The sequence below is a fragment of the Heterodontus francisci genome, chromosome 16, assembly GCF_036365525.1.
Source record: "Heterodontus francisci isolate sHetFra1 chromosome 16, sHetFra1.hap1, whole genome shotgun sequence".
Lineage (NCBI taxonomy): Eukaryota > Metazoa > Chordata > Chondrichthyes > Heterodontiformes > Heterodontidae > Heterodontus > Heterodontus francisci.
Genome location: NC_090386.1, coordinates 71,684,172 through 71,698,915, shown reverse-complemented (window position 1 = coordinate 71,698,915; position 14,744 = coordinate 71,684,172). Strand labels below are relative to the sequence as shown.

Here is a 14,744-nt window from a genome sequence, read left to right as displayed (position 1 = left end):
CTGAGATGACTGGCCTCCAACAACCATATCTATCTTGCTTTGTACTAAGTATGAATCTTTTCAAGGCAGCAGACATCTGATCCATCAGGGTCTCCTCTTCCGAGAACACAAACTGAGCATCAGTGAGCAGATTATTGGTGAGTAAGTGCCACTTGATAGCACTGTTGATGACCCCTTCCATCACTTTGCTGATGATTGGGCTGCTGGGGTAGTAATTGGCTGGATTGGATTTATCCTGTATTTTGTGGACAGGCATACCTAATTTTCCACTTTGCCAGGTAAATGCCAATGTTGTAGTTGTAGTGGAACAGCTTGGCCAGAGATGCAGCTTATTCTGCAGCACAAATCTTCAGCACTACAGCCGGAATTTGTTGGGGCCCATAGCCTTAGCTATAGCTAGTACCCTCAGCCATTTCTTAGTATCACACGGAGTGAATCAAATTGGCTGAAGACTCCTACCTGTGATGGGGGGAATGAGATGGATCATCCATTTTGCACTTCTGACTGAAGATGGTTGCAAACACCTCAGCCTTGTCTGTAGCAGTCACATGTTGGTTCTGCCATGATTTAGGATGGGGATATTCATGGGGTCTTCTTCTCACACTAGTTGTTTAATTGTCCACCATTATTCTTGACTGGATGTGGTAGGACTGCAGAGATTTGATCTGATCTGTTGGTTGTGAGGTTACTTAGCTCTATCTATGGTATGCTGTTTAGCATGCATGTAGCCCTGTGTTTTCCAGGTTAGCATCTCATTTTGAGGTGCACCTGGTGCTGCTCCTGGCATGCTCTTCTACACTCATCATTGGTTCTCTTGGTAATAGTAGAGTGAGGGATATGCCTAGTCATGAGGTTACAGATTGTGGTGTATTACAATTCTGCTGCTGCTGATGGCCTGTGTACCTCATGGAAGACCAGTTTTGAGTTTCTAGATCTGTTTTGAAGCTATCCCATTTAGCATGGTGGTAGTAGCACAAAACATGATGAAGGAGGGTGTCCTCAGTGTGAAGACGGGACTTTGTTTCCACAAGAACTGTATGTCGTTCAATCCTACCGATGCTGCCATGGATAGATGCATCTGGAGCATGTAGATTGGTGAGGAGGAGGTCAAGCAGGGCTCTCCCTCATGTTGGTTCTCTCACCAGCTGCCTCAGGCCCAGTCTGGTCGCTATGTCATACATACAGTCCTTTGGGACTCAGCCAGCTTGGTGAGTAAGGGTGCTACTGAACCACTCTTGGTGTGGGACACTGAAGTCCCCCACCCAGAGTACATTCTGTGCCCTTGCTACCCTCAGTGCTTCTTCCACGTGGTGTTCAACATGGCAGAGGGAAGGTGGTAGGTGGTAATCAGCAGAAGGTTTCCTTGCCTATGCTTGACCCAAAGCCATGAGACATCATGGGATCTTGAGTCAATGTTGAGTACTCCTAGGGCCTCTCTCTCCAAACTGTATACCACTGTGTCGTCACCTCTGGTGGGTCTGCCCTGCCATTGGGACAGAACACACCCAGGGATGGTGATAGAGGAGTCTGGGACATTGGATGATAGGTATGATTCTGTGAGTATGAATATATCAGACTATTGCTTGACTGGTCTGTGGGACAGCTCTCCCAATTTTGGCATGTCCCCAAATGCTAATGAGGAGGATTTTGCAGGGTTGACTGGTCTGGGTGTGCCTTTGTCATGTACAACAAGGGAATAGGTCATAGGCAAATAGGAACCTGAGTGTGCCATTTAGCCCCTCGAGCCTGTTCCACCATTGAATGAGATCATATGTGTCCTAACTCCATATACCCACCTTTGCCCCATATCCCTCATTACCTTTGATTAACAAAAAGCTCTCAATCTCCAATTTAAAATTAACAATTGATCTAGCATAAATTGCCATTTGCAGAACAGAGTTCCAAACTTCTACTGCCCTAATTTTATTCCTGAAAGATCTGGCTCTAATATTTTTAGATTATGGCCTCTAGTTTTAGACTAAACAACCAGAGGAAATAGTTTCTGAATAGCTCGGTCAATACCAGGTGTCCGCCCAGTTTTATTCATATTGTATGTATACATGTTGTAGCGGTTTGGTACAACTTGCTAGGCATTTGAGAGGGTAGTTAATAACCATAGAGACATAATGGCATAGAAGGAGGCCATTCAGCCCATTGCGTGAACCACATTGCTATGGGTCTGTTGTCTCATATAGGCCAAACTGGGTAAGAACAGCAGTTCTTTTTCCCTAAAGGATATTTGTGAACCAGTTGGGTTTTTACACCAATCTAATAGATTCACAGTCACCGTGACTGATACTTTTTATTCCAGATTTATTTAGTTTAGAGATACAGCACTGAAACAGGCCCTTCGGCCCGTCGAGTCTGTGCCGACCATCAACCACCCATTTATACTAATCCTACACTAATCCCATATTCCTACCACATCCCCACCTGTCCCTATATTTCCCTACCACCTACCTATACTAGGGGCAATTTATAATGGCCAATTTACCTATCACCTGCAAGTCTTTTGGCTGTGGGAGGAAAACCCACGCAGACACAGGGAGAACTTGCAAACTCCACACAGGCAGTACCCAGATTTGAACCCGGGTCGCTGGAGCTGTGAGGCTGCAGTGCTAACCACTGCGCCACTGTGCCGCCCATTTAATTAACTGAATTTAAATTCCCCAACTACCATTGTGGGATTTGAACTCCCATGTCCAGATTATTAGTCCAGGCCTCCAGTTTACTAGTTCAGTAACATAATTATTATGCTACCATACCTATCGTACTTCTGAAAATTACTAATTGAATCTGCTTCCACCAGCATTCTAGATCATAACAACTTGCTGCACATTTAAATAAATTCTCATCTCCTCCTGGGTTCCTTTGCAATTATCATAAATCCTCTAGTTACCTACCTCCTGCCAGTGAAAATAGTTCCTCTCTACCTACTATAGTAAAACCCCTCAATTTTATAATCATTAGTACTCAGGGAATGCTGTACTGTCTTTCTGATGAGCTGTGAAACTGAGGCCATGTTTGCTCTCTCAGTAAAAGATCCCATGACATTATTTCGAAGAGGAGCAAGGGAGTTATCCCCAGTGTTCTGGCCAATATTTATTCCTCCATCAAAATTACTAAAACAGATTCTCTGGGGTCATTATCTCATTTCTGTTTGTGGGAGTTTGCTGAGCGCAAATTGGCTGCTGCGTTTCCTACATTACAACAGTTACTACACTTCAAAAGTACTTCATTGGTTGTAAAGTGCTTTGGGGCATCTTGAGGACATGAAAGGCACTGTATAAATGCAACTCTTTTTGAATAATTTTGAACCAAAATGTCTGGTTGCTTAAAAAAGGCCCCTGCTAATTGCAGATGATTGTATTAATATCATTACATCGATCAAAACTTGGTTCTTGTTGGGCAACCACTTTTTCAACAAATTGTCCCATCTGGCTTTACTTTCTATTACTTCCTCCTGCCCATTCCAAACCCCTTGTGTCTCTTCCTCTTCCCCACCATATGTTGCCTGCCAGTTTTCCAATCTTTCAAATTAAAATTCTTGTTCTCGTCTTTAAATTCCACCATTGCCCTGTTGCTCCTCCTTCTGTAACCTCCTCGAAGCCTACAAATTTTCCTCCAAACTATTCAATGCTCTGATTCTGGCCTTTTCTGCATGCCATCCCCTCCACTGGTGGTAGTTGTGCTTTCAGTCACCTTGGTCCTACTCTCTAAAATTCTGTCCACAAACTGCTCTGCCTCACCACCTCCAGCCCTTCCTTCAAGCCACGTTTTCAACCAAGCCTTTGGTCACTTCTCCTAATCTCTGCTTTGATATTTTTGTGATATATCTTAGAGCTTTCTATGTTAAACATAGAAAATTATATATTATAAGCAAATTATATTAAAATTATATAAAAGCGAAGGCGACAACTGAAAGATGGCACCTTCATTAATGCAGCGTTCCCTTGGTACGATACTGAAGTATCAGCCTAGATTATGAGCTCAAGTCAAGTAGTGGTGCTTTTAAAAATCCTGACACTACTTTACAATGTGAAGGGGCCACATTCCACTTTTGTTAAATGATATGGGATTTTTAATGCTGCTTTCATGATTGAATTCCATATTTCTGTTCATTATTTTGTGAAAGGTATAAATATTTGCATGTATATATGTGTCCCAGATTTGGCCTCGCCCCTTCATATCTCTGTCCTCCTCTGGTCCTACAACCCTCAGATCAATGCACTCCTTCAGTACAGTACTCTTGTGCATCTCTGATTTCCATTGCTTCACCATTGGGTGCTATGCCTTCAGCTGCCTAGGCCCTAATCTCTTGAATCATCTCCCTAAACCTCTCCACCTCTCTCTGCACCTTTAAAACCTTCTACTTTGGCTAAACCTTTGGTCACTTGTACTAATAATTCTTTATGTGGCTCAGTGTCACATTTTGTCCGATAATGTTCCTGTGAAGCATATTGGGATGTTTCACTACATAAATGTAAGCTGTTGTTTTTTGTGATGTCCTAAGAGATCTTTATAAACATTATAATAAAAACAAGAAATGCTGGAAATACTCAGCAGGTCTGGCAGCATCTGTGGAGAGAGAAGCAGAGTTAACGTTTCAGGTCAGTGACCCTTTTTCAGAACTGACCTGAAACGTTAACTCTACTTCTCTCTCCACAGATGCTGCCAGACCTGCTGAATATTTCCAGCATTTCTTGTTTTTATTTCAGATTTCCAGCATCCGCAGTATTTTGCTTTTATTTTATAAACATTTATGTTTTCTGACTAGTTCCTGGAAGTGTATCTCTCTCTCTTTCTATTTCCGTGTCTCTATCTCAGCCTGTCAGCAATTAAAATATTTACATTTGTTATCACCAAAACATAGGTGATAATCAGGTTTTGTCCGCCTTCAAAATAAAATCATTTGTTTTCTTAAAAAGAACTGAAATATAGATGAGGAAAAACATTCTGTGTGTCTGCCTCTCTCAGATTCATATGTTTTCTGAAATTTATAGAGTATTCTTAAAAACCAACTACAAATGTGAGTAATCAGTAGGTTAAGTTAGTTATTTTTGTTTGTTCTCATGCTTACCACAGCCTCTGTTTTTTTTAAAAATTCAAAATAAATATTACTCAAATAAAATTTTAGGAATTTTCCTCTAATTTTCTTTCAAAAAATTTTGAAAACAATCAAATAGAAAGGGTAGCAAACTGGGAGAGAAATATTCTATCATTTGTCTAGCTTAAATGCTAATGGTATATCCTGGATTTTGTGGCCACTGCACATTCTCATACTGCAGGATCTGTCTTAGGCTAGGGAATCATTTTCCCTGTCCAAAGCTTTTCAGGGAGACTGGTGAATTTAATCATGTTGTTTTGAAATTTGTTTTGAAATTTTGAACACGAGAAACATTAGTTATTGAGAAGAAATAGCATTTGAAAAACATTTTGAATGATTTGATTTGTTCGTCATATGCAAAATGTTACATGTGGTTTTCCTATTATAGAATGTTGATATGCTTAGATAATGTTTTCAATTATAAACGTTAATGTAACAAACTTCTATTATAAACATTTGTGTACAGGACGTTTGCACCACTATATTTTAATAAAAGACGAACAGGGGTGTTATGCAAAGGCCTTATAAGCACAAAGTTATTATGCCAAGTAATATTAGTAGGAATACTGACATCACCACTGGGGACAGCACTGCAATCTGGGAGCACTGGGAAAGGGGATAGAGTCAAGTAGAATTGTGATTGGATCTCATGGTTTATCAGGAACCTGGGAAGGCAGATTTTTGGATCACTGGGCATACAGTCCAACAGTTCCTGTAACACTGGAGAAGGCGGTTATTGGGACACTACGTCAAGTTCTGAGATAGGTGTCAGGTCACTGGGAAGGGATCCTGGAATCTGGGTGCACTGGGAAGAGAGGTCTGTTCATGCACCAATTGAATATCTAAAAATGATTTTTGTAAAAATCTTGGCTTGAGATTTTTTCTAAGTAACTGAAATTTAAATTTCCCAAAATAAAGTTTTAAACAATTGAAAAAAAAATACAATAACATTTAGCCACTAAATAGTCCTTTGTGTCTTTTAATATCTTCATTAAACTTTTTACTTTATGGCCTCAGCCTCTTTTAAAAGTATGGATCTCACCCAGATAATATTATTCAATTGGTGCATCAACAGACCGTGATGGTGAAAAGCTGACACATGATTTTCTTATTTTTAAGTATTGACATAGAGCTATTCATTGTGACATGTTGACATACTAGGTTTATTAGTTAGATACCAGATCATTATACAGAACTGCTTCATGTTTGTCACACAGACCCTTGGAGAGAATCTATTCTTGCATTTAGCTTTTTCCATCCTCTTGGACCCCCATTCTCGGGCCTCTTGCATTCTCTCTTTTCATTGAGAACTGTTGTTGTGGTCTGAAGTTCTCCATTTCCCATAAAGCAGTTATGATGAAGAGCATACACTGTAAATATTAGCATGTTTTTGTTTGAAATTCTTCTTTTGAAATGATATTTTTTGACTGGTTTCAATGTTGATTTTATTTGTGACTATGAATTCTGTATTGCCTGATAAAAATCAATATTCACCAATATGGTATCAGGTGATCCATAGAAATCTTTTGGCATAACATCTTTCTGTTACTGGAAAATAAGATTTGCTTGGAAAATCATTCACAATCTGATACTTGTAATGTGGGGCTTGACTTCTTGCTTAAAATATGAAGCTTTAACTATTGGAAAACTGGATAGGTTAAATTGACTGATCTCAGAATACTCACTAGGTGTGAAAACTACTAGGTGGTTAAATGTGTACTTGAATTTTCTGTCATCTCTTTAAGTACAAGATTTTCCAGTTCTTTATTTATTAATTTCTTCATAAACTACTCCTTGCAACTCTGTCCTAATCACTTACATGGTCTGCCTTGAACTGCTAACATTTCTCAGAACCAATAAGTACAAAGATTTTTTCCAAGGTTGAATTTATGTTGTGCCTTTCATATTCTCATGACATCCTAAAGTGCTTCACAGCCACAGAATTAGTATTACTGTTGTTATGTAGGTAAACAAAGCAGCCATTTGAGCACAACAGAGCCCCATAAATAGCAATGAGATTAATAACCAGTTAACCTGTTTTTGTAGTTTTGGTTGCAGAACAAATGTTGACCAGGGCACCAAGAATAGTCTTTGCTCTTCTTTGAAAATGTGCCTTGGGATCTGAACTGGCAGAGCAGGCCCTTGTTTAATCTCATCCAAAACATAATGCCCCAGATAATTCAGTATTCCATTGGTGCTGCACTGAAGTGTCAGTCCAGATAGTATGCCCGAGACCTAGAGTAGGGCTTGAACCCACAACATTTTGACTCAGGAACTGAGAGTGCTGTCAGCTGATGTAAAGTAGCACTTTAAAGATACACTACTGATGTCTGATTTAAAGTGCATAACATTATTCACAATCAGCTGGCCCCCTCCATGGGTCAATATGCATCTTTTATTTCCACATTACAAAGTGACTATACTTCAAAAATAAAAGCAAAATACTGCAGATGTTAGAAATTTGAAATAAAAACAGAAAGTGCTGGAAATACTCAGCAGGTCTGACAGCATCTGTGTGGAGAGAACCAGAGTTAACTTTCCAGATCAGGCTTTTCATCAGAACTGGCAACGGTTAGAAATGTAATAGGCTTTGAGCATGTGAAAGGGGGAGGGGAGGGGGAAAGAAGAACAAAAGGGAAGGTGTGTGATAAGGTAGAGAGCAAGAGAGATTAAATGACAGAGATGTCACGGAACAAAGGCAAAGGGAGTGCTAATAGTTGTAGTAAAAGACAAAGCATTAATCCAGAGAGAGTGTTAATGGCAGAAGAATGAACAGCTCTGTCCAAAAGCAAAAACATGAAAAACAAGTTTAAGACAGGCACATGGTTAAAAATAAAATAAAAATAAGCAGTCATGTTCTGAAATTATTGAGCTCAGTACTGAGTCCAGAGGCTGTAGAGTGCCTAATTGGAAGATGAGTCGCTGTCCCTTGAGCTTGCATTGATGTTAACTGGAACACTGCAGCAGGCCAAGGACAGAAATGTGGGCATGATGAGCCCTGCCAGCATTCCAAAGGGATTGTTCCCTCCGTGACCCCCTGGTCCACTCCATCACCCCCGACACCTTGCCCCCTTCCATGTCACCTTCCCATGCAATTGCAGGAGGTGTAATACCTGCCCTTTCACCTCCTCTCTCCTCACCTTCCAAGGCCCCAAACGCTCCTTTCAAGTGAAGCAGCAGTTTACCTTGTACTTCTCTCAATTTAGCATACTGAATTTGCTGCTCACCTCTACATTTGGGGACCAAATGCAGATTGGATGCCTGCTTTGCGGAACACCTCTGCTCAGTCTGCTAAATTGAGAGAAGTACAATTTCTGCCTTTTGCCTGCTGCAGTGTTCCAGTGAACCTCAATGCAAGCTCGAGGAACAGCAACTCATCTTCCAATTAGGCACTCTACAGCCTTCTGGACTCAACATTGAGTTCAACAATTTCAGAGCATGTCTGCCTTTTAATTTTTTTTTTTAACCATGCGCCTGACTTAATCTTGTTTTTGCTTTTGGACAGGGCTGTTCATTATTCTGCCATTAACACTCTGGATTAATGCTTTGTCTTTTACTGCAACTATTAGCACTCCCTTTGCCTTTGTTTTTTGACATCTCTGTCATTTAATCTCTCTTGCTCTCTCTCTCAGCACACACCTTCCCATTTGTTCTTCTCCACCACCCCCCCACCCCCCCCCCCACTCTCCCCCCTTTCACTTGCTCAAAGCCTATCACATTTCTAACCTTTGCCAGTTCTGATGAAAGGTCACAGTCCTGAAATGTTGACTCTGGTTCTCTCTCCACGGTTGTTGCCAGACCTGCAAAGTATTCCCAGCACTTTCTGTGTTTATACCTCAAAAATACTTCACGGGCTGTAAAGTGATTTGGGTCGTCCGAATGTATAAATGCCCGTCTACCTAGGGCATAGCACGAAAATAATTTTCTACATTTGACAGCAACTGATTTCTATCAAACGACACTCTTGACGATGCTCTCGAGTAGCTGACCCCATGGTACGTTTACAGCTAGAAGCAATTACACTATTTATCAGATAACATTTAAAAAATCCAATGGATCATACTGATGTTTAACATGTTCCACATTGCTCAGTTAGGATGTTTCAGGTGGTAATTAACTGTAACTTAGGCACGAAGCTGCTGCGGGGCGGGGTATAAATTGGAAATGATTTTAAATGAAAAATAATGGCTGATGTGATTAGTAAACCGTTTAATTCACAATCCTGCTAATTCTCAGCCTTGTCACTAAACTTTACATACGGAAATTGTCTTTTTAAATACACTCAATGGCTAAAGGCAAAATTAGTTTACTTAACTATTTTTGAACACATAACAGACTAAATAAATTTCCATATTCAACCCATTATTAATGTGAAAGTTTTAAAATGATTACACATTTAAAAATATTCTTATGTTTGTTTCCAGTTTGATTTATCCTATTTAATTTTTTGTAGCCAATAAATATCACGTAATAAATTTAAAATACTATTTACGGAATCGAGTTATAGTTGCGAATAATTAGGAGACACGACGACCAAACCCCACGCCAAAAAATGTGATTAACTGTTCTTTGTATGAACAACTTATATTTATATAGCGCCTTTAACGTAAGAAAGCATCCCAAGGTGCTTCACAGCGACATTGGGAAACAAAATTTGACAATTTATAAATTGTATAAAGCATAAACTCAAGGATTAGTTCGCGTTTCGCAGTCGATTTGAAGTCAAATCTTTGCTACTGAAGGCAGAAAATTCAGCCATTGAAACTATGCAGTAAATTACAGGACATTCCTTGTGCTGTATTTCTATGCAGTGAGAAATAGGATAATAGGAATTAGAAGTCATGTTTTGCTTTCAATGGAAATTTGCTAACGGGCCAAATTAGATTTTCAGTGATCACTGTGCATTTACTTTCTCAATTCCTGTCTCAGTCTTAACACTATCTGAAATGTGTAACGTGTGATTGCCTGCTTTGTGATAACTCAGAACATTAATAATCTGTGGCTGCTCTGTTCGTTGCTAACTAGTTGAATGCACACGCCCAGCTGTGATGCACAGTCTAAGATATTTCTGAAACGATTGCTGCTGGTGAATGTTGTAATGTGCTTTCACAGACTGGAGATGGAGTCACAGCTAAAGAGAGCATCTCTCTGAAACGTGTGGCTGTGGTGGAGGACTTTTTCGACATCATTTATTCTATGCATGTGGAAACAGGAACAGAGACTGGGAAGACGGCGAAACACGCTGGACAGAAGCGGACTTACAAAGCGGTAAGCTAAAACTTTTTCACGAATTCTTGTATTCAAATAAATGTTCCCATAGAGTGTAGTCCTGGGATATTTTAGAAATATATAGTTTACTACATTGTTGCTGTGTCCCTTAAATAAATCAAATGTATGTGTAATTTCATAGTTATGAAACATTCCGAAGTATAATTTATACCAACTTTGTTTCGATCAGAAGATGACAGCTTCTATTAACTGTTAGAACTGCATTGCAACTATTAACTATAAAACCAATACAAACATTTTGACAGCAGTTTTATTCGAGTTGTGCTTCCTTGCCAATGAAGTATTCTAACCCGATGCACTGTCTTGAGCCAGGACGTTCACACTTAGGAGACATGGAGGAGGGTTACATTGGTGCTTTAGCCTTGATCTCTGTATTTTTGCTGTTACTGTAAAATAAACTAACCTGAGCGACAGTTTCGAAAACACTTCACATTATTATACTAACTAGTGTAACTGAATTATTTATACAATACACACGCTCTACCCCTGTTTTTGATTCGGATTGTTACATTCTTTGAAGGCGAATTAATTTCTCGATACCATCCCCTTATTAACTTCAGGTTTAATTTTGATGGGGATTTTTTTCTGGGACAAATGAAATCTAACCTCCTCTCAAAAAAAAACACTCAAGGTTCTAAACAGGTTCATTTTTGTTCAGGCATTCTTATCTTTACAATTTTAGCAGTTGGCATAAAACGTCGCAGGGAATTCCAACTGTTCACCAATCACTCCCAGCCAACCCCGAAGGCTGAACGATGGATCTGTATTAAGTTCTTTTTTTCAAATCCAGAGATTTAATCGAAAACTAGTGACTTAAAGCGAAACGACTCCGCTTCGAACTAAATAACCTTTCAGGAGCTGTTAGCTCGGTGCTCCCGGTAACGTAATCAACAGGCAAACTAGTTGTTGTTGAAATATGAAGCCTCCAGGATGAGTCGGAAACATCAACGGCTCAGCAGAGCGGCCTCTTCCGTTGACAAGCATTTGTGCGCTTCTGGAGGCTGCTCTTTTGAAGGCTGGCCGACCTTTGTAGGATGTGTCTTATAGAGGTGAGTAACCAGATGAAGTTCATTCTCAATCTGTGAACTGCACAACATCAAGAGTTCAAATAGGAAATCCACTGTGTAGTTGGTAACCAGGATATAGCTTTTCAATATCCCAGTATTTAACTGGTGTAAAAATGTGTTTTTGCATAAAGCCTTGCATCAAATCTCATTGACACAAGTCTCTATAATGACTACATCAAACTAAAACCTGTTCTGTCCAAACAATATGTTTTTGAAGACCATCCATTAGGTTTTATTTGTTCATGAGATGTGAGCATCACTGGCAAGGCCAGCATTTATTACCCGTCCCTAATTGCTCGAGAAGGTGATGGTGAGCTGTCTTCTTGAACCGGTGTAGTCCACATGGTGTTGGTACACCCACTGTGCTGTTAGGGAGTTCCAAGTTTTTGACCCTGCGATAGTGAAGGAACAGCGATATAGTTCAAAGTCAGGATGATATATGGCTTGGAGGGGAACTTGCAGGTAGTGTACCCATGCATCTGCTGCCCTTGCCCTTCTAGGTGGTAGCGGTCACAGGTTTATGAGGTGCTGTTGAAGGAGGCTTGGCGGGTTGCAGTACATCTTGCAGATGGTACATACTGCTGCCATTGTGTGCTAGTGGTGGAAGGAGTGAACGTGTAAAGTGGTGGATGGTGTACCGAATAAATGGGCTGCTTTGTCCTGGATGGTGTTGAGCTTCTTGAGTGCTGTTGAGCTGCACTCATCCAGCCAAGTGGAGAGTATTCCATCACACTCCTGACTTGTGCCTTGTAGTGAATAGGCTTTGGGGAGTCAGGAGGTGAGTTCCTCACCGCAGAATTCCCAGCCTCTGACCTGCTCTTGTAGCCACAGTAGTTATATAGCTAGTCCAGTTAAGTTTCTGGTCAATGATGACCCCCAGGATGTTGATGGTGGGGGATTCAGCAATAGTATTGCTTTGAAGGTCAACGGGAGATGGTTAGATTCTCTCTTATTGGAGATGGTCATTGCCTGGCACTTGTGTGGCACAAATGGTACTTGCCTCTTATCAGCCCAAGCCTGAATGTTGTCCAGGTCTTGCTGCATGCGGGTACAGACTGCTTCAGTATCTGAGGAGTCGCAAATGGTACTGAACACTGTGTAATCATCAGCAAACATCCCCATGATGGAGGAAAGGTCATTGATGAAGCAGCTAAGATGGTTGGGCCTAGGACACTACCCTGAAGAACTGCTGCAGTGATGTTCTGGGGCTGAAATGATTGACCTTCAACAACCACAACCATCTTCCTTTGTGTTAGGTGTGACTCCAACTATTGAGAGTATGTAGCGCGATTGCTGACAGTTGCAAAATACTGAACTTAATTGCATTTCGTGTCATTATGAAACTGGACTGGTCATGGCAATACAACAGACTCTACGAATTCCTTATTGGAATCAAATTAGCAAAAGTAACCAGTACCAACCTCCACATAAAGATTATGAACAATTTACAGAGTGATTAAATTCGGTGGCTATATACCACCACCATTACAAGGTTATGGAGAAATAACTGAATATTGTATTTATTAAACTAATGGAACTGATCTCCCGGTGCAGTAAACGTGCTCTGAATTAAGAGTAAGAAACATTTGCAAAAATCCCAGTTTCTTCAAAATATCAGTGGAATAATGCAGGCTATTCATTTAATGGCACTGAGCACCATCTTGGTTTTCATCATATAGTTCTGGCTCAAAATTAACTTTTTCAGTGCTTAATCACCAAGTAAATGTGTCAGAATTTTCACTAATCCCATAATGCAAACATTCCCAATGATATGTACCTGCACAATGACTGGTCATGCATGAAAGAAGGACTTGCATTTATCTAAAGCCTTTCACGACCACAGGATATCCTTTTCAGCCAATGAAGTAGTTTTGAAGTGTAGGAAACGCAGCAGCCAATTTGCACAACACAAACAGCCAGATAATCTGTTTCTGTAATGCTGATTGAGAGATAAATATTGCCCAGGACATGGGGGAGAATTCCTCTACTCTTCTTTGAAATAATGATAGGGAATTTTTAAGTCCACCTGACAGGGCAACCGGGGCCTTGATTGAATGTGTCATCTGAAAGACAGCATCTTTAACAGTGCAGCACTCACTCAGTACTGCAATGGAGTGTCAGCCTTGCTTTTTGTGCTCAAATCCTGGGCTGTGACTTAAACTCACAACCTTCTGATTCAGAGGCGAAAGTGCTACCAACTGAGCCACAGCTGACTGTCTATAAGTGCCTCCATCATGTAATGTACTGCCCACCTTACCATCAAAACTGCTGTTATCACTACCCTGCCTCAAAAAACTCACCCTCTGACATCTCTCTTAACCCATGCCTGTATTGTCAATTTGCTTGTCTGATATTCAGTCTTGGATGAGTCACAATTTCCTCCAGTTAAATATTGGCCAGATTGAAGCCATTGGCCTGGAATTTGTGGTAAGAATAACGGTGATGCTATCAATGCTCACTGTTATTATGGAGTAAATCAGACAGCAATGCCTGACATCCGCACATGCATAATAAAATGCGGAAATCTGGAAGATGCTGTCCGATTTGACCTGACAAGCTTTGTTGCACCGGTACCTCGGTGATAGACTCAGTATTGAAATACATGTAAAGGAGTGAATTTGTGGTACTTATCCATTAGACCATCAAGCCAGTAAAAGTTATGGCTTCTCCATTCAAGTGTAAGTGGATTTTTATCAGCATGATCAGTCTTAATTACTGCCAAACTACTCTCTGGCACTGAAAATTAACTTTTTCATGTGTGGAGTCTCATTCTTTCACATTTCAATTATTATTGGAGATTTAAACAAAATTAAAACATAATTTTACTTTTTTCTGTCTTTTGTCTATTGATGCTATCTTTCTTTCCCCCCTCTTTATTTCACTTTCTGTACATGATTTTACAATTATATAAATATTCTAACTTACATTCCCTGTTTAAGTTCTGTGTGGCTCAATAAGCATTCTTCAATATGATTGTTTGTTTGAGGAGACATACTATTGCTTGCTACTTTCAGACAGCTCCCAGATGCCCTGTAGAGGACGCCTCATTTACAGACACCCGATGACCATAAGTTGCCCCTCAAAAGTCCACAAAAAGTCTGTGGGCAGCTGTAAGCATAACAAACAGTGTGTGTCGTATGTTCACCACTGACTGTAAAATCCAGGCCAAACTTCAGCCTGCCACAAAATCTGTACCATTGGCATCTTATCCAACCCTGAGAGAGCTTCCAACCTCATATACTCTCATCACAAAGACTGCCCATCTCCACCTCTGTAACATA

At 40.3% G+C, this 14,744-nt stretch overlaps 1 protein-coding gene across 2 annotated transcripts in view; it reads left to right on the top strand.

Moving 5' to 3' along the window:
* Positions 1 to 14,744, top strand: part of nol4lb (nucleolar protein 4-like b) — a 372,518-nt gene that overhangs the window by 33,126 nt on the left and 324,648 nt on the right. For both annotated transcript variants that reach the window (XM_068048369.1, XM_068048368.1), the window contains exon 2: positions 10,220 to 10,375. In XM_068048369.1, coding sequence (XP_067904470.1) covers positions 10,220 to 10,375 — 156 coding nt within the window. The remainder of the gene's footprint in view (positions 1 to 10,219; positions 10,376 to 14,744) is intronic.